We start from the raw sequence: 21,193 nt of genomic DNA, 5'->3' as shown, positions 1-21,193 counted from the left end.
GTACTAGAAAATCACTTGCCATTATATCAAACACAGCTGAAAGCTATTTGGTTCATTAAATGAAGTTTAACATTGTCTTTGTGTTTGTTTTTGAGTTGCCGAAGTTTGCAATAGACTGGCATGTCTTCAGGTCAATATTAGGTCAAAAATGGCAAAAAAGAAACGTCTTTCTCTATAAACTCGTCAGTCAATCATTGTTTTGAGGAATGAAGGCTAGGCAACGCTTGAAATTGAAAAAAGATTTCATACAAATGTGCACACTACAGTCTTCAAAGACAAAGGACAACTGGCTCTAACAAGGACAGAAAGAGATGTGGAAGGCCAGATTTACAACTAAACAAGAGGATAAGTACATCAGAGTCTCTAGTTTGAGAAATAGATGCCTCACATGTCCTCAGCTGACAGCTTCATTGAATTCTACCCACACAACACCAGTTTCATGTACAACAGTAAAGAGAAGACTCAGGGGTGCAGGCCTTATGGGAAGAATTGCAAAGAAAAAGCCACTTTTGAAACAGAAAAACAAAAAGAAAAGGTTAGAATGGGCAAAGAAACACAGACATTGGACAACAGATAATTGGAAAAGAGTGTTATGGATCTTAACCCCATTGAGCTTTTGTGGGATCAGCTAGACTGTAAAGTGTGTGAGAAGTGCCCGACAAGACAGTCACATCTATGGCAAGTGCTACAGGAAGTGTGGGGTGAAATGTCACCTGAGAATCTGGACAAACTGACAACTAGAATGTCAAAGATCTGCAAAGCTGTCATTGCTGCACGTGCAGGATTTTTTGATGAGAACTCTTTGAAGTAGTTTAAGAAGTTCTGAACATTGTTTTCAAATTGTAATAGTAATTTTTCACATTATCAATGTCCTGACTATATATTGTGATCAGTTGAATGCCACTTTGGTGGATAAAAGTACCAATTTCTTTCCATAAGAGCAAAATCTTTGCATTATTCCAAACTTTTAGCCACCAGTGTACATATTTAAATAATTAAAATAAATTATAACTAATAAAATTTTTGCAAGTTCTTTGAGACAGTGTAAAGTAAATGTATTTGATTATATTTTAATATTTGTTTTAATGTACTATGTACCATAATTAATTGCGATTCATCACAGAAAACTGTGCAATTTATTCATTTTTAAAATATTTAATCGATTCACAGCCCTAATATACAGTATATACAATATACACTCACTGACCACTTTATTAGGAACACCTGTACACCTACTTATTCATGTGATTATCTAATCAGACGTTTTGTTTTGATGTATTTATGTTTGTTATTGCTTGTAAAGCACTATATAAATTAAACTTATTATTATTATTATTATTATATGCTGATACGGGTCAGGAGCTTCAGTTAATGTTCACGTCAACCATCAAAATGGGGGAAAAATGTGATTTTGACCATGGCATGATTTTTGGTGCCAGATGGGCTGGTTTGAGTATTTCTGTAACTGCTGATCTCCTGGTATTTTCACGCACAACAGTCTCTAGAGTTTACTCAGAATGGTGCCAGAAACAAAAAACATCCAGTGAGTGGCAGTTCTGCAGATGGAAACGCCTTCTTGTTGATGAGAGAGGTCAGTGGAGAATGGCCAGACTGGTTCGAGCTGACAGAAAGGCTACGGTAACTCCGATAACCCCTCTGTACATTTGTAGTGAGCAGAATAGCATCTCAGAATGCACAACACGTTGAACCTTGAGGCGGATGGGCTACAACAGTAGAAGACCACGTCTGGTTCCACTTCTGTCTGCCTAGAACAGAAAGCTGAGATGCTATACTGCCTATGACAATTGTATAGAGAGGTTATCTGACTTGCTGCCACACGATTGACTGATTAGATAATCGCATGAATAAGTAGGTTTGCAGGTGTACCTTATAAAGTAGTCGGTGAGTGAATATATGAGCTTTTTACTGTTGATCAAGTGTGGCCTCAAGCTTACATCTGATTACTCCATGGTAGTGAACATTTTGAGGAGACGTAGCTCAGATGTCAGCCTCAAGCTACCAAGCTTCCAGTGTAGGCATACATTTGCCATTCACATTGCTATAATATTCAGCATTGAAAATCCAACCAACAGTGATTATATCATTGTAATATTTCAGATTTCTGATTAATCTTTTCTTTCTTACATAAATGTATCCATCTGAATAGCATATTATCAATCTCTTATTTTTTTTCTCTCTAGCTATATTTGTTTTAAACAATTTCAGATAGATCTTCCTAATAATTTAACACTATTCTTTTGCTGCCTTGCAAGCACTGTTTTTTCTTTCAAGAGATGCATATCTATTTTTTAAATGTGCTTTTGGTAGGAATTCCCTTTAGAGCATGTTGCTTTTTACAATGCAGGTCAGTGTTCTGGATCCTGAGCCGCTTACAGCCTCTCTGATTGATAACCTGATAGACTTCACAGACCCCATCCCTGTAGTAAGTTTATCAGTGCATCTCATTGTGTTGCTCTAAACAATTATGATACTTAGGACTCTAAGACTGACAAAATATGCTTGTGATGTTCATAGTAAGCTATAGATAAATAAGGACTAATTGTCTGTAATTGACTATATGGCATAATAATGTGTCTGTTGTGTAATGTGCTCATTCTTTTACTATTTTACATGATTAAAAAAAAATTGAATGATTTGACACAGGTACCAGCCCCTAAACCCACAATCACTCCTCGATGGATCATTCCAGCATCGGCACCTACAGTAAGTAACTGTTAAACTGAGAGCTAAAATTAAGTCTGGAGTGTTTGTGTTTTAGTTGGTCATAGTGTCAAGTGATGTCTGGTGGGTATAAAAGAGGCTATATTTGCTTTTTACACATTTCTCTGGAATAATTTATTCTGATTGGTCATTTGAATCATTCTGTCTAACATTTTGGTGTAATGGCCGCTGAACTATTTAAAAGGCTATCGTCAGATTTCATTGTCTCACGTAACTCAGCTGTCTCTTATATTTGGCAAGTAGCCATTTAATAAGCAGAATATCTATAAAGGTATTGTGTGATAATGACCACCAGACAGTATGTTTATCTCTTATGTGTCGTAGTTCATTTGTTTTGTAGCAATCACAGCTTTTTAGTTTTCCCTTTTTTTCCTGGTGACTCCATGCATTTTAGAATAGCAGAAATTTTGTGTGCATAGATATCTTCTATATTCTGTAGATGCATTCTGTAGATTTTCACATTTAGCAAAAGCTTTAATATTGGAGCTTTAAAACCTGTCAGACATACTGATGTATACATTTTGTTCTCCTCACTTCTCACTTATGGTGTTTCTTGTAGTTCATTTGGTGACCGAATGGCCACTTCCTCCTTTCTCTCCTCTAGCAGTCTGGCACTTTTACTAATGGCCTCCTTGACTGTGCTGCAATGATGCCATCTCACCATCCTGAGGGGGGCACTATTTCCCCACTCCCCCATGTCACTCATACTCACAATGTGATTGCCTCCAGGTTTGCTGCATCCCTAACCTTTCTCTATAGATATTCAATGCACAGCCATGAAACAGACTTTGTATTAGGATTTAAAGGGATAGTTGACCCAAAAATGAAAATTCTCACATCATTTACTCACCCTTAATGCCATCCCAGTTTTTTATGACTTACTTTCTTCTGCAGAACACAAATTCAGATTTTTATAGAATATCTCAGCTCTGTAGGTCAATGCAAGTGAATGGGTGCCAAAATTTTGATAACATAGAAGCAGCAAAAAAGTAATCCATATGACTCCAGTGGTTTAATCCATATCTTCAGAAGTGATATGATAGGTGTAGGGGGTGTATGCATGAAGAATGTGAATCACCAAAAACACAAGAATGTGAAAGTGAAAGTTAAAGTGGAGATTGACTAAACTGGGAGGAGAATTTATAGTAAAAATGATCTTAAATTTTGATCTTTCTCACCCTATCATATTGCTTCTGGAGACACGGATTTAACCGCTGGAGTCAAATATGGAATACTTTTATGCTGACTTGTGAGATTTTTGGAGCTTCAAAATTATGGCACCCATTCACTTGCATTGTATGGACCAAAAGAGCTCTTCTTCATTTGTGTTCTGATGAAGAAATTCAAATGCATTCAGTATGGCATAAGGGTGAGTAAATGATGAGAGAATTTTCATTTTTGGGTGAACTATTCCTTTTAACCATCTCTCTCTGCTTGTTTGAGCAGTCTAACATGTCAGCTTCTGGCTCAAATTAATGCAGTGAGAATGAATGACCTGTTTGAATAAATAGTGGCAGACGTGGGCTGGACAAAAGGGTTGGTAGAAGTGTTTGGGAAAGCATCCACCCAAAAACGATAGCAAACCGCATAGCAACATGCTAAAAACCAATAGCTGCTTCATAGCAACACCCTGGCAATCACCCAGATCACGCTAGAATTGTAGCAGCGAATTTTTCATGGCTAAACATCCCTTATTTTATCCTTTTAATTTTGCAACTCCTTTTGTTGCCATTAGTGCCACAGAAAATACACACTGCAGCTGTAAGCGTTGAAATATGAAGCATTTATTTTGATTATCTAAGTATAGATATTAAATTCAGCATCTAAATGTAACCACCAAATTATTTGCTGAATTGGTCTCTTCTTTTTGTATTATTATCAGTATTGTGGCACACCCAACCATGGGCGACAACCACAAACCCAAGGGTCTACTGACCACTGAACTCTGAAAGGGACATCTTGAGCACATGCCCAACAACTGTCACTGGAACATCAACTTTTTCACTGATTACAACATTCCGGTCAAACACATTCTAGTTCCTTACAGTGCAGGCATGGACAACTGGATACATCAGCTCCATCTTCAACAACACTGGCATCGGACAGACCGCTTCCTAAGCCCTGAACCCACCACTGATGACCAAGAAAAAAATAGACTGAGTTTAAATGCACAAAAGGCTAACAACAGGCACGTGGGCCAGTGTTTACATACCACCATTCTTTTAATAACTTTTATAGCTCTTTTGAATAGTGACTTGAAACTGCCCAATTTTGTAGCACCAATGCCCGGGTCTCTGCACAATGTTTTAAGCTGTTTCAGGGTCAGGTAGCAATATCTAAAATAGTTTTGCTCTCCTACCTACTGTCCACTTCCTGTTCAGATGATTGGATGACTGTGAAAGAGCTTGTGAACCTTGAAGAGTGATAGACTACTTTTGAGAACTGCTGTTGTTGTTCCTACAAATTTTTATTTTTTGTTTTATTTTTGCCTTTATTTTGCTCTGTTTTCTTTGTAATGATAAGATAGTTGCATTCAGTATTAAGCTTTTAAGTACGGTACTCCAAACTGCACAGTTGTTAGAGGACTATTGTGTAGCATTGCAAAACATGCAGTTATGAAGTCATTGAACCAAGTTTTCCTGTCTCAACCTTCTACCAATGCTGTTTTTATCCAGATTTAGTTATGACCTGCCTTATTTTAATGGTAAATGTAAGATTTTTGTTTGCGTTAAATGTACACATTTAATGATAAAAATATCAGAACATGGAACATTTTGCAATGTATTTTGTTTTGGCATGAATTAATTCATGTGTAACTGAAGTAATTCACTGGATGTTGTGCGTATATGTGATAGCAGCTCTCACAGTATGTGTTCTTTACACTGTTGATATATGCTGGATTACATGTTATGTAAGACACAGGAGCAGCTGAGGCCTCGGTTAAATCACTGGCTCATACAGAACTGTATTTAAACTGCTGAAGGCTTGAAAAATGTGAACTTGCTAAAACTTTTTCATTTTGACAGAATGAAGATCAAACAACTGCTTACAGTCTGTGCCAGCAGTTACTACTAAAAAGAGGCCTTTCGTGGACACTTCTTTCACTGTACATTTCACAAACATTTGCTGCTATTTTTCAGTATACTCAAAAGTGCATCACACAGTAACCATATAATCACTGGATCTGAATTAATTGGGTTGAAATGGACATGTTAGTTGGATTTCCAGCATCTGTGGATCGTCTTCGGAAGCGCAACTTTTTCTATAATTAATTTGTGTGAATAATTACAAGTTAGATATCTTTGAATATGTTTATAAGGTGTTCTGATTTCATCTGTAGTCTGTTTTTACTGGAAAAACTGTTCAGTTATATAGGGCAGTTGTAGGAAGAATCTGATATGGACATCACATCTAATTCTTCCTGTTTGCTGTCAAGTTTATTTACATGTATTAATGGCATCTGTAGATGTCACAGCAATGAGTTGTATTATAAATATACACTGACTGAAAGCCTTCTGTCATTTTGTATGGTGTGAGATGTTCCATAAGTAAAAGGTATTTTAACATTTGGTGTTCTAAAAGTGTTCAAACCCCCTTGTGCTTTTATGTGCATGTTAATTAGATGGAGTGGTGGCACTGCAACTTTATCAGCAAGCAATCTAATAATGTATTTAAATATGACATACAGGATGAAGCCATGGAAACCTGCAATTAAATAGGCTATTATATGCTTTTCAGCTACATTTTAACAGAACAATTTTAAAACATTCAAGATGTAAAAAGATAACACACTAGATGGCTAAAAGTTTGTGGACACCCCCTTTTAAATAACATGTTTGGCATTCATTCCAGGAAGACTTATCTTAATGCTACAGCATACAGTGGCATTCTAAAGAATTGTGCTTCCAGCTTTGTGGTAACAGTTTGGGGAGAGCCCTTTTCTGTTCCAGTATGGCAATACCCCTGTGCACAAAGTGAGGTCCATAAAAAACTAATGTACTGTACTAACTCTGGTGTAGAAGAACTAGACTGGCCTGCACAGCCAGAGCTGAACCCCACTGAACACCTTTGGGATGAATTGGACACTGACTGCAAGCCATGGACCATCACACAACATAAGTTCCTGACCTCACTGATGTTCTTGTATCTGAATTGGAGCAAATCCATGCAGATATATTCCAACATCAAGTAGAAGGCCTTTCCAGAAATGTGTTAGCGCACAGATCAATATTTAAGTCTTTTTTTTTTTTTTACAATAAATTCTACTCCCTACCCAGTAGGTGGCGATATGCACAAATAATGTGAATTGCCAAAAACTAAAGAAGAATGTGAAAGTGGTGATTTATATTAAAAAGGGCTTAAATATTGATCTGTTTCTCACCCACGCTTATATCGCTTCTGAAGAAATTGATTTAAACACTGGAGTCATATGGATTACTTTTATGCTGCCTTTATGTGATTTTTGGAGCTTCAAAGGTCAGGTTCACTTGCGCATGGACCTACAGAGCTGAGATTTTCTTCTAAAAATCTTCGTTTGTGTTCTGCAGAAGAAAGAAAGTCACACATCTGGGATGTCATGACGGTGTGTATGATGAGAGAATTTTCATTTTTGGGTGAACTAACCATTTAACTTGTATTGAACCCGGAACATCCCTTTAATGGGCTGGTGGGAAGTAGTTGCGTTTCCTTCTCGCAGCCACACGAGGGCGAAAGACATTTTTTGGTATAGTTGTGCTCACAAGCTTACATAAGAGTAAATGCACCTTGAAGAATCTGTAACTTTAGCATTCGTAAAAAATAAAGAGAGAGATCATACCTTTCTGGTTTATTTTATGTAGTACAGCCCCGAATAAGATGCATAACAGAAATTTAAGAATATTCCAAAAGACAAAATAATGAAATTACGTGAAAATACATATAGTTACCCTTAAATTATCCTAAATAGAAATGCACACACCCTTGATTCCAAAAAGGCTACAAACAGTTATTGTCGAGGAGGTAACACATGATGCTGAGAACCAAGAATATGTAAACGTTTAAGCAGGATATGTGTTGTTATTATTAGCCTAAGGAGAAGTATCCGTTTTTATATTGTCTTGTTGAATATCGTTATCTGGACAATACTTAATAAAAAATAAATGCATCTTTAATTATATTTTTAAATGAATAAACATCTTGCAGAATATGTGGGCCTACGTGCGGCGTGGTCACCTGGTACGATACTTTTCTCAGCGCTGGCAACGATGAACCAATCACAGTCGTTTGATAAGGGAACAAACTTTTAGGCTGATTGAAGATTTTATTAACACAATTATTTTCAATAGTGACACGGAATCAGTAACAAATGTATATTACTGCTTGAAACACGTGCTTCTCGTGATTTCTGACCGAACGTGTGTTAATTTAACGGGTTTTTAAGGTTGTGTGTGTGTGTGTGTGTGTGTGTGTGTGTGTGTGTGTGTGTGGCAGGTTTAAGTGGTTTACGAGGAATTGTTTTTAGGTAACAAACTGGTAATTACAAGGGTGTTATGCTATAAATGTGGTTTATGGTGACATTTCTAGTGTCCCCATAATTCAAATCGCTTAAAAAACATACTAAACTGTATTTTTATGCATTTTTATGTAAAAATGCAGAAGGTTTTTTGTGAGGGTTAGGTTTAGGGTTAGGGTATAGAATCTATAGTTCGTACAGTATAAAAATCATTATGTTATATGGAGAGTCCTCATAATGATAGCCGCACCAGTGTGTGTGTGTGTGTGTGTGTGTGGCTACTCTATCGACACAAATAAAAGCCCCTAACATATTAGTTACTCTCGCCCGTTAATAACTGAACTGCTGATCATGTTTTGTTTTTGTTTTTTCCCCTCCAGATGAAAGTACCGGTGTAAATCCCCTGTAATGACCACAGTGGTCTTTGGTCGGGTATCAGTCCCCTGATCAATTATTTTCATGTTTATTATTAGCCAGCATAAGTTGATGAGCCACGAGCCCTCCCTCACGGCATTCGCTTTAACTGTCTCCACACCACACAGCTCGAGTCTGGATGTGTGCGTCTAACGCGCTCGAGCGCAGAACCCGACAGTCCACGAGCGTCTCAAGCGCATCTTACTGAGAGTATGCTTCAACTGACCTGGGCATGGTTTAGATGTTAAAATGACATCTTGATGAATTTGTTTGAGGTTTAGATTTCAGTCATTCGTTTGGGCTTTCTGGACTAAGCATTACTTAGTACAATACAGGGCATGGTGACAGAGAGGAGTGGGGGGATCCTCTCTCCTGCGTCTTCGGTGGAGGTTCGGGAATGAAACTGTCTGCAAATTTACCTGCCAGAAGCGAAGATGTGTCGAGCTGCGAGGGAATAGCGCCGTTTAATCGACTCAGATTCAACCGAAAGTCTCAACAAACTTCTGTTTCGTTTGACTGACATTGAGACGTCATGGCATCATTGTCGTGGAGACACGCGCTCGTCTGCTTGGTGATTGGTGAGTGAAGTTTAACTAGTTTGTTCTGTTTTACAGTCGACTGTTATGAATGCTTCTGTGATTTCATACTGTCTATTATACAAAAACAAAAGGAAAGAAAGAAAAGATAAGCCAGAACAAACCCGAACTGAACAATTCGAATTATTATTATTTTTTTTCCTGTTTGTTTATTCAGTTGGTTAGTGGTTTAGTGCATCAAATACTATTTTGTTGCTGTAATTTGTTGTTTAAAAATGTACAGTGATATGCAAACACTTAAATACATTTAAATGATAAATGCACGTATAGTTTAACGTTGTGAGAGAGATTTGATTATCCTAATTAAATATCCTAGCTATAATACACTTTGGGGTAAAAACACAACAGCATTAAATGGGTTGTTGACATGACATATCAAGCAGTGACAGCGGTTTCCTGCAGTGTGAAATAATTCATACACATGCAGTTTTTATATGCACACTTTATTTATTACATTGCAGAATTAAGTGAACTGCAAATAAAGCTAATATACACTTTCATTTATGCATACATACTGTATAGAAATTTGAACATCTGTTATTACGTCCCTTTTATTTGTCAACTACCCACATTTCAATACTGAGAAAAGTTTAAATGTCTGGAAAAGTCACATTTAATGGAGATCAATTTATTAATAGCACAAGACGTTCCTATTCCTTTATTCAGTCCTTTTCACAATACAGAGTGGTAGGAAATTTGTTGAAAGTGAAGAATCCATAACTGACAAACCCACCCACGAATGGGTCAACTATCTTATTTTCTAATTAATAATGCATGGCAACCTCCTGTTCAAAAAAGAATTCATTTCACACTTAACAAGCTCACTTAGGTGTGCTAAGTATGACTAACAAGCTTCTTTCTGCTTGCCTTGATTTCCTGTCATCACTCATGTGGGATTACTATATTTACTTGGCAAAGATTCATAGCTGTAGAGTGCTCTTTAGGTAGAATTTGTATAAAGAATTTTGATACTCAATACTCAACGATTTCACTCTCATGAATTAACCTCTCACAACAAGGCATGCGTTTGATACGTGACAGTGACAAACAGATCTGTCTCTCTGGCAGCAGATGGAAACGGAGGATGCTGATGGATTCCATGGTCTACTACACATACATTTCCTGTTCTTAAAAATAGTGATGATCTTCAGTAGCTTGATTTTGGTTTTCTCCGAGGGTACATCAGTTATTTATGAGAATTCAAGTGGGTTGCAGTGCAAAATTCTTTAGATAAAGATCATATATTCTTTGAAAATGTGTTACAATTTTATTTAAGGATATACTGTATCATGAAACCCTGTTTTAACCAGAAAACTCAATAACACAAACTGCAACTGTAGATAAAATAGAATCTGTAAAGAGTCTGTAGAAATATTGCTCTTGGATAGATTCATCTGCTCCAGTTAAACATGCTTTAGAGAGAGTGCCCAATAAAAAATGCAGATTTAACAGGGGAATCTGATGAATGTGGAGGAACAGGAGGAAGCAATAAAATGAACTCAGAAGTAGTGCATTTTAATTGATTTGTGAAATAAGGCCATATGCAAAACTTACTGTACACAAGTAACACAAAGTTCTAGCTACACTTGTCGTTGTGTTCCAAAATGTGTCTGAATGCAATAGAGCTGTTAATTTGTAGGTGAACCTGGAAGGCTAATTCTCCATGGGATCCTATGGGAATTTCCTATTGTTTTTTTTTTGTTGTTGTTGTTGTTTTAATTATTATTTATTTATTTTTATGATTTTTTAATGGGATATTTCCCAAACATTTTTCCCAAATGTGAATTTTGAGTCCACTGTGTTTTTTAACCTTGTGCGACCCCTCATACACTTGCATGGACACTGTATTTTAGCTTCATACTTTAGCTTAATTTAGCTATACGTAACACATAATTTAAATTCATTTAAACCGACTGATCTCAGTTCAAAAGACTCTGTCAGTAAAGGGTTAAACTTTTGATGCACTGAGTCATGTGGCAAAACAACATTGCGCGGATCTCAGCAGAGTTTGTCTTTGGGAGAAGCACCAACAAAACTACATCTGGTAAAAAAAACCTCATAAAGTTTTTACATTGAAACCTGTTTGAGTCAAAAGGTTTGAGTCTCTAGTTTCATCCAATATGCCATTTTTTTTAAATCGAGCAATTCATCGTAAAATGCCAATGCTGCTAACACATTGTACACTAATGTGTGCTTTAGGGCATTTTTTCCTTAGAAATCCAATATTCGCTGTGCTTTATCACATTGAGAATCAATGGGTTCATCCAAAAACTGGAAAATGTTGCTTTCAGAGGCTTTATATGGAGTTAGGCGAAAATAAGATGCATTTTGAACTGTTCTGAGACCAATGCAGACAGACAGCACACTGGAGGTGAAGTCATTCACTAAATAGGGAGCAAGGGAGCATACTATAGCTTTCCAATGCAGCTAAGTCCATTCACTCCTAAAATCCAACCAAAAGTTCATTTTCATGCTGAAGATGATGTTTGGACCACTCAACATGTTTGGCAGACATGGGACAATGATAATCAGTACAGAGATTCAGAATTTATAATGTATGATTTTATTTTAACATGGTTGGCTGGCTATTACGTTGAATCAGAATTAATTATGCTAATTTCTGATGTAATGTCTGTAACGTCTCAAAAGCATGAATAACCAGCACTCCTGGAAACATAACGAACAATTTAATTAAAAAAAATCTGACTGTCTATAGCTTGGTAATATTTAAATTTTCACAACCGCTGTCCACATATGTTGACATAAATTTTTAGTAAAACTATTTGCTCTAGATTGTTATTTTTTTATTTATTTATTTATTTCAAAAAGGGAAATAGAAAATGCACACAGCATATTTGCTCAGGTCTCAGGAGCTTAAAAAATGTATGTGCAAGCATATGAATGTATGTGTCTGACAGAACTGAAAACCATTGTGGTCTTTATCTAGAATCTTCTTAGCAACATACTTTTTTGTTGTAAAAAAAAACACTGCAGCTTCAAAATTTACATTTGGAGTATGACTGTGCGTAATTTATGTTGTAGACAAAACATCCAAGTATTTTAAAGTAATGTTTACCACAGATATGATTTTGCTCATAAATCCAAAGCTGCCGTTGTAAAAACCCATTAAAAAATCCCAAGGGAACCCATGGCTCAAAAATGCTAATTCACCTCCAGGTTTTTGGACTACAACCTGAACAGCTCTATTCATAAAGTAAAACAACAAAAGTAGGTGTTGCATTCACAATGTTGCTTGAAGGGGCACTACTATGGTGGCCGTGAAGTGCAAAACAAAACAACAAATCTAAAAACATGACGGCAAATCCAAAGACAAAGTAGCAATTCAGAAACACATCAACAAATCATAAAACACAATGGCAAATCAGAAAATAAAAGAGCAAATCAGAAAACACAACACCAAATCCAGAAACAAAACAAGTTAGAAAACACAACAGCAATTCAGAAAACACAACGGCAATTCAGAAAACACAACAGCAATTCAGAAAACACAACGGCAATTCAGTCGAAATGGAAAGGGTAGGTACCATAGCTTCTCACATGATTGGCTGTGTGAATGAGACCTAGTCCTTTCTTCAGGATTGGTTCACTTATTATATCAAAATCCATGCCAAAAGGTCACTGACTGAAAAACTAAATCATTTGAAGTGTTTTCTCTCTCGGGAAAACAGTAACAGGAAACTATATAACAAAGAGAGTAAAAACAGCTTGCGGAAAAATTAGTTTTAGGTACGATGTTCATCTATGGTCTCATGGTTCATCTAGTTCATAAGGGACTGACTTAAAGTCCACAAATTGTGCTAAAACGTTGGTGGCGTCCAAGCGTTCATTCAGTTTGCATGTTCTAACTTAAAAAACACTGTTGTTTAAAAAAAAAATGAATATGATAAAGATTCCGGTTGCTGCCAATGGATAGATTTTCCAAGAATATTTAATTATATGGATACAGTATTCAATTATTTTAGAAAAAACACCACTAAAATTCATCAAGATGTCATTTTAACATTATAAAGGTTGTAGCAGGCTGCCAGTGGTGTGAATGTCTAACTTACATTGTTTCTTGTTTTTTTATTATTTTATTTTTTTATTATTATTATTTAAAAAAATAATTGAATACTATATATGTCCATGTTAACATCCTGGGAAAATCTCACCTAGAGTAAGTCAGCATATCTAATAGCAGTCTTCTACAACCTTTACAATATGAAAATAATATCTTGGTAAAATTTCAGCAAATTCTTTTCTAAAACAGTTGAACACTGTACTCATAATTGGACATGCTGGCTTCAAATGTAGAAAGTGAGCCATCATGCCGGCAGTCTACTGCAACCTTTAAAATTAGAGAATGCTTTTTTAATAACAGTGTTTGTTATGTTAGAATATGCAAGTCAATTGAATGAACACTTGGACACCGACTTTTTAGCGCAGTTTGTGAAATATTTAGACGGTCCCTTACACACTGTAGATGAACATAGTACCTAAAACTTTTCCTGCTCTATGTTTTTGCTCTCTGTGTTAGTGTCCCATTACTGTTTTAATGAGTGACAAACCACTAAAAATTTTCAGTAATTGAGCATTTGGAATGAATTTGGAAATAATCGCGCAAGTGGGCGGAGAACCAATCCTGAGGAAAGGACTAGATGTTCTCCACACAGCCAATCAGGTGAGAAGCTATGGAACCTACCCTTTCTGTTTTGACTGAATTGCTGTTGTGTTTTCTGTCTTGCCATTGTGTTTTATGATTTGTTGATGTGTTTCTGAGTTGTTATTTTGTCTTTGGATTTGCCATTGTGTTTTTAGATGTGTTGTTTTGTTTTGCACTTCACGGCCGCCACCATAATCTACAGCAGGCATTAGCATACTTTTTGTACTTCTACGTCGACATGTTTATAGCTAGCTATTTGAATAATAATACATCCTGTTTATTGGCACAGACATTTGAAGTTAACTCTGTCAACCTCTTGAGTATATTGTGATTTGTTAGTGCCACAGTAACGCAAGAAGGAACGTTAAGAACGTACAATTGGACCACACGCTTGCAAAGCTATGGCCAAGCATTTGAGTATGTTTCTGGCCTAACTCTTTACATTTGTCCAATTCATGCTCTGTTCTACCAGACCATATTTAATATAGAGAGGTTAAAACGAATACCTTATGATGCACAGTTTTTTCTTTTCCTTTCTGTTTTTTTCTTTATGGACAGTTATGTCCATCATGTCCCACAGAAACGGTGATAAGGGAGGAGAATCTGAAGGGTCCCAGGATATTGATGGCATCATAACTTGGCACAGAGAACAAAGATTGCTTCAGGCTAAAATTGTGTGCTAAGAGATAAATGTCAAGCACACTTTTTAAAACTGAACAAAGCTTTCATTGTGTTGAGGCCAGAATACTGAGATTCACTGCCCTCATATGTCTTACAATTGCAAGTCTACCACAGATAAAAACACTAAATCCACAAGGACAATAAAGGACATTTCGGCAAAATGAAGGGGGCACAAGGATAAACATTACTGTCCTATACAGTTTGTCAAAATACAGAATAGCCGGGTGAATTTCTCTGATTGAGGTGAATAACCTGATGGCAGTTGGTGGGGAAATCTGGACAGCCGTTACAAGCGGAGATGAATATATGGGTTTCTTCTGCAGTTGTCAGGACCGCTTTGTATTTCATTACCATTGTACTGCTTTGGACCGTTCTACCCATGTGTGGGATAATTTAATTAAGCAGGTCTTCAGTGCATTGGTGAGCATTGTGCACAAAGAATCTTGTTCCCTGGTAAATCATAATGGTTATGGAATTTTTTTTAACAAAAGGAGCATTTGAAATTACAACTGGGGGGCTGTTAGACTAAATTAAGCACGCTTGATTAAGCAAAGCGTCTTCTGGAGCTGAACAAAACAAATTCATCCATTTTTCTAAGTGGAATTGAGAGTCCAGACTTAAAGACATCTCAATAACATTCAGCCTTAAGTAACTTTATAAGAACATTAAATTAATCTACACAAGTGATGAGCATTGTACCACTTACTTGCAATACAGTGAAATTAGTTACGATGACGTGTCATTAATGTCTCTTTAAATCTTTTTAGTTTCATTTCACAGATGTGAGTCCTGATATTTACCACTTAAGCTGAAAGAAAGTTTATTTGCTGTTGATCTGTATAAACTCAGATGCCCTTTTCGTGTGTCATGTTCAGTGCATGGCTACCTCACCTGAATAAATAATATTTTGGTTGAAAAAGACCCACACCAGGGTTGTAGTGGAGGGTAAATGCATGTAAACGCCGTTTACTCACCTTTTTATTTGTGAAATAGCGTTTACTCACATATCATTTAATTAATTATCGTTTACCTACTTATTACCGCGTTCCCAGCATTGCTCAGGCAGGCGAAGTATGCTCGTTATGTTCGCCTGCGCTTGCTCGATTTGCCTTGCAAGCGTGCACTGATTCATCTATCCAACACAAAACTCCGCTCATCCGTGTGCACGCTATACACTGACGATATAGAACTACCCAACCTCGGCTTAGAACCAGCGAGCGCTGGCGGCAACAATCGGTCTCACTCAGACAGAGATGACAGACATACGAAACTTTTTTAAACGTCCATTAACATTGTTGTCCTAAAGAGGAACTAATAGTTGTTCTTGTCATTGCCATTGAAATCTGTGATTAAAAACACACACGCATGCAGACAAGAATTTTGAATGTGGCCAACATACTGACTTCAATTAGTCAAAATGATTAGTTTTATTTGGTTTTCCGGCAAGTGTTCAGACAATGAGGTCTGCAAGCAAATGTGATAAACTGCAAATATTATTTGTCACCAGTCATGTGTAACAGTTATGTATTGTACATTAATACATTGTATCAACACTAGTGCTCTTTAGTGCTTCAAAATACTTACTGTATTTGCAGTGTAGCTCATGTCAGATAATTATTAATGTGAATAAAAATATTTTAATATCAGCATTTGCAAATCATATGTTTGGTGGAATGTGTGTTCAGTCCAGATGATTTTTTTCTTTAGATTAATAACCTGATTAATTACCTACACTAGGCCTTCCTTTTTAGTAGACTTACATCAAATGCAATTAATTGATACTGTTTAAAAATTTAATACGTTTTTGATTATTATTGATGAATGATATGTCGTATCAAAATTATCCGGAAAAATTCATAGTTTACCCACCTTTTTTTTAACCACTACATCACTGACCCACACATCACCTATTTGAGCAGCATGCAGAATATATGAGGATGTGTAAACAAAAGAGCAATTATACATGTGTAATAGCGAGATTAAATTGAGTTCTCAGTTATGTTTCATTTAAGTATCTAAAGTCTTTGGAGAAATAAAATTAGAAACAACTTGAGGCAATTGTTGACAAACAAGAGTATAGAGCTATAAAATAATGTGGATAGCATAGTTTAGATAATCTGGCCTTGGAAGAATTTGTTGATAAATGTTTGTGTTTATATTGAAATATCAGTCAATTCAACATTTTAATTAAATTAATTACATGACATGCCGATTAATTAATGAAATTAATCGCATATATAAATATGTGCTGAAAAAGTCCCCCAAATAACAATAATTCAATATATAATGATTCAATAATTATATACACTGCCTGGCCAAAAAAAAAAGAAAAAGTTTCTCAAATATTTAGTTGGACCACCTTTAACTTTGATTACGGCGCACATTCGGCGTGGCATTGTTTCAGCGACCTTATGCAACATCACAACTTTTATTTCCATCCAGAGTTGCATTAATTTTTGGCCGAGATCTTGTATTGATGACGGGAGAGATGAACCACTCTGTAAAGTCTTCTCCAGCACATCCCAAAGACTTTCAATTGGGTTAAGGTCAGGACTCTGTGGTGGCCAATTCATGTGAAAATGATTCCTCATGCTCCCTGAACCACTCTTTAACAATTTGAACCCGACGAATCTTGGCATTGTCGTCCTGGAAGAAAAAAATCCATTGATGGGATAACCTGGTCATTCAGTATATTCAGGTAGTCAGCTGACTTCATTTTATTGCCACATAACATTGCTTAGCCTAGACCTGACCAATTGGAGCAACCCCAGATCATAACACTGCATCCAGAGGCTTGTGCAGTGGGCACTATGCATGATGGGTGCATCGCTTCATGTGATTCCCTTCTTACCCTGACACACCCATCGCTTTGGAATAGGGTAAATCTGGACTCATCAGACCACATGACCTTTTTCCATAGCTCCACAGTCCAATCTTTATGCTCCCTAGCAAATTGAAGTAGTTTTTTTCCCCGATTAGCCTCACTAACAAGTGGCTTTCTTGTGGCCACACAGATGTTTAGTCCCAATCCTGTAAGTTCTCATCTCATTGTGCATGTGGAAATGCTCTTACTGTCACTATTAAACATAGCCGTGAGTTCTACTGTCGATGTTTTACAATGTGATTTCACCAAGTGTTTTAGTGATCTCTGATCATGATCATTCAAGATTCCTTCTGTGAAGCTGACGGTTCACCACTATCCTTCCAGGTTTTAATAATGCGTTGGACAGTTCTTAACCCAATTCCAGTGATTTCAGCAATCTCCTTAGTTGTTTTCTTTGCTTGATGTAGGCCAATAATTTGCCCCTTCTGAAACAAAGTTACATGTTTTCCACGACCACAGGATACGCCTTCCGACAGGATGTTTAAGAAATGAAAAGCTATACACTGCATCAGATAGGGTTTAAAGAATTGTTGCCAGCTGAAACATATTAATCACTGCAATAATGATCCAATCATAGGCTCTAAAGTATCTGCTTATTTAAATCCAAATGGTGAAATTTTTTTGCCAGGCAGCGTATATTATAAATATATTTCAGATTAAAATGCATTACATTGTTGTAGCAGACGAGTAAAGCATTGATACAACAACATATTGTTCACAGCAATCCATTTTGCAATTTAATTTGCCAATCTGTCCGAACTGATTTATTTGAAGAGGTTTTCTAAGGATGCATCAATGTACACTTGCGTCAGACGGCTGCTTTTGGAGCGTCTCACTTGTCTCACTGGTTGCGGAGCATCATAAACAGCGTTTTTAGGTTGCTGTTTCAAGTCAAACGTAGTTTGAAACTTAGAAAAACATGTCTCAAGATTACTGCATTCGGAAATGCTCCATCTAGCTGTGTTTGAAGACAAGAACACATTCTTATATTGTGCTGTTGCTAGTGTCAAGCAAGCATGAGGCTGAGTTTGGAATACATACTACCCATCTTACTCTTACTACTTCAGCCATATATGTCTATGGCAGAAATAGTAATAGTATGGTAGTATGCCATTCTGAACTCGGCCTGAGTGTAGTTTGTTCTCTGTACAGCTATGTGTTGTCTATACAGCTGGAGTTTCGCTTACTGCCCCCTGCTGAAAACAGGTGGTACGTCAAACTTGAATTGCTCCGGTAGTAGGATTATTCCTTATTACGGTTTGGGGACATGATTAATTGTATAAATTTTTTTAACGCTTTATTTTTATATAGTCAATCACACTGAATTACCACGTTAAATCAACAGCCCTAACTGAAATCTCTGACATTTGATTGCAGATTACTTTGAAATCTGAGACATTGTTGAGCTCTCTTCTGAAACCGACATGTGAGATTACTAGGCTCTTTTTCTCAGGAGAAAAATCTGAGAAGCAAGAAACTTCAGAAAAAGTCTCCATTTGCCCATCATTTAATCTAATTGCTGTCTAGAGGAAACACTGAGATATTAAAGAGATCTCATTTGTGGGGCATGGGCATTGAGTTAGTTCTTAGCCACTGATAGTAAATAAAAACACGCAATATGTATGCCAGCCCTGGCCACTGAGACACATTAAGGATTTTTCTTTCTCCCAGACTAAAGTGTTTCTCTGTTTACTGCATCAAGAAACAGGTGCACGACTGAAATACGGTAAATATTGGATGCCTAACCTGTCGTGTGATATCAGCAGGGAATCAACATGCTGGAATGTGTAGTTCTCTGCAGAGCTGTTGGCTAGGTTGGAACTCTTCTTTGCATTAGTTGATTATTCATTATGTAGATCGAGTCCCCCTATAAACTTTGGTGAATCACAGTGGTATAAATTAGTTTAAAAGGAAAACAAGAGGAGGATTGATTCATCTGCTCTCCTTTCTGTGCTGGCAGGTTTGAGATTGAAGGCTCTGCCCCCCCCCCAAGTTTTGTCTAAACAGACATCTACAGCAGTGCTGTACCCCAAGCATTCTTTTTAAGACCTCTATGGCAGGGGCTCCTGAAACAAGATCTTTCTCAGCCCCTCAGTGGGCAATGGCTTCTCAACCACAGCTGTTTGCCCTCGAGTTGTACTGTACCAGACACTTGAGTGAGTCAAAAAAAGCATTCATTTTGTTTCCATTTAGTTTCTACATAAGAAAGAACTGTGTTACTGTGGTTGAAGCTGTATAAAAAAACATCCCCTATTGTTAATTCTTCTTAAGTTTAAAGAGGTCATATCATAATGTTTTCCCCCCTGAGTCAACTTATAATGTTGTGATGAGGAGGAGGGCGTGGCCGGGCCATGATGATGCATGGCCGGTGCTGAATCAGTGGGAGAGTGAGATAAAGGAGAGCCGGAGGCGCCGGTTCAAGAGAGAGAGAGAGAGACGCAACGTGGCCGCGTGCTGATTCAGCGCAGGCCATGCATCATCACGGCCCGCCCACGCCCTCCTCCTCATCACAAATGTTAATTTCCAAAAGAGTTTTACACAGCGCATTCTCTCGTTTTGTAATTTTAATTTAAGTTCAGTTGGTGTGTACTGTGTAAATCCGTTCAGCATATGTGGTACAAAAGAGGTTATGATCCACACAGAAATAATGTATATTTACTTATTTTATTTTGTTCAATACGTCTGGGGGAGAAACACAGAAAATCACAGATGTTTTGGCTCTTTAGCCTTCCTCAAACATTCACACGGTAAAAAACCAGTGTACTGCCCATAGAATGTCTATGGGACTGCCGCATTATGCTATTGTAGTTTCCCCTATGTAGAAAGGTTCCGGTAACGTGGCACAAACAATTTCAACTTTGACCCGGTTGCCGTGGACCTTTTGAAGCATCAGCCATTGATTACTAAACAATTTAGATAATGGATCATTATATAGGCTATTTCAGCGCTAAAAACAAAGCAACGTTTTTTGCTGCATTGTTCATGTGAAGTTTAAAGCAGTGCTTGACACTGCCGTATTGAACTATTTTATTTCAAAATATCAAATAAAATGTAATATGGTTTCATTTGTTAACTTTAGTTAACAACATTAGTTAACATGAACCAACAATTAACAATTGTATTTTTTAACATTAACAAATACTAATATATGCTGTAAAAAATATGTTGTTCATTGTTAGTTCCTACTATGACTATTGTTAACGAATGGAACCTTATTGTAAAGTGATACCAAATAAAATTCTATTTCCTGTGATATGACCCCTTTAAGGATTTAATTTATTAAAAAACAAGAGCATAGAAAGGATAGGACAGTTCATTTTTTGCTTATTAATCTAGTGAGACAGCATGTACAGTACATGCCAAATGCTCATTTTATTAAGAGGAAAAGAACCATTAGTATTCAGGCAAGAGTGGGGAGAGGAACTGCATTGATTCCTGGCCTTCACCTGTCCTCATTTCAGGAAAGCTATAAAACAGTGTTTGTCATCAATGACATGGGACTGTTTAACTTGCATACATATACAAATTCTAGTACAAAAATATGAAATCGTCTATTTCCACACTGGCGCTTGGTATAAAGTGCACTTCAATTTCTGGGCTACAACAAATTACAGTGCAAGGTGTGATTAACTCTTCCAGCAGTGAGTCACAGTGACCCACCACAAATGTCCCTATTTAATGGGAACCAGCCATTGGTATAATGGCCGTGAGTGATCCATCAC

At 36.9% G+C, this 21,193-nt stretch overlaps 2 protein-coding genes across 6 annotated transcripts in view; both read left to right on the top strand.

The window, feature by feature from the left end:
- The window catches only part of LOC127447117 (band 4.1-like protein 5), an 88,988-nt gene extending 82,736 nt beyond the window's left edge, over positions 1–6,252 (top strand). For 2 of the 5 annotated variants that reach the window (XM_051708712.1, XM_051708710.1), the window contains exons 23-26: positions 2,366–2,443; positions 2,665–2,724; positions 3,347–3,471; positions 4,625–6,252. In XM_051708712.1, the coding sequence (XP_051564672.1) occupies positions 2,366–2,443; positions 2,665–2,724; positions 3,347–3,471; positions 4,625–4,691 (330 nt within the window). In that variant the 3' untranslated portion in view covers positions 4,692–6,252. Of the gene's footprint in view, positions 1–2,365; positions 2,444–2,664; positions 2,725–3,301; positions 3,472–4,624 lie in introns of those variants that run through there. The other 3 variants (XM_051708711.1, XM_051708713.1, XM_051708714.1) reach the window with 3 other exon arrangements.
- A 2,559-nt stretch (positions 6,253–8,811) lies between these two features.
- The window catches only part of ramp1 (receptor activity modifying protein 1), a 48,426-nt gene continuing 36,044 nt past the window's right edge, over positions 8,812–21,193 (top strand). The window contains exon 1 of the mRNA XM_051708777.1: positions 8,812–9,225. Within this exon, the coding sequence (XP_051564737.1) occupies positions 9,180–9,225 (46 nt within the window). The 5' untranslated portion in view covers positions 8,812–9,179. The remainder of the gene's footprint in view (positions 9,226–21,193) is intronic.

This window comes from Myxocyprinus asiaticus, chromosome 10, assembly GCF_019703515.2.
Source record: "Myxocyprinus asiaticus isolate MX2 ecotype Aquarium Trade chromosome 10, UBuf_Myxa_2, whole genome shotgun sequence".
In the NCBI taxonomy this organism is placed as follows: Eukaryota; Metazoa; Chordata; class Actinopteri; order Cypriniformes; family Catostomidae; genus Myxocyprinus; species Myxocyprinus asiaticus.
Note: the sequence above shows the minus strand (reverse complement) of the source record. Positions and strands in the feature narration are given on the sequence as shown.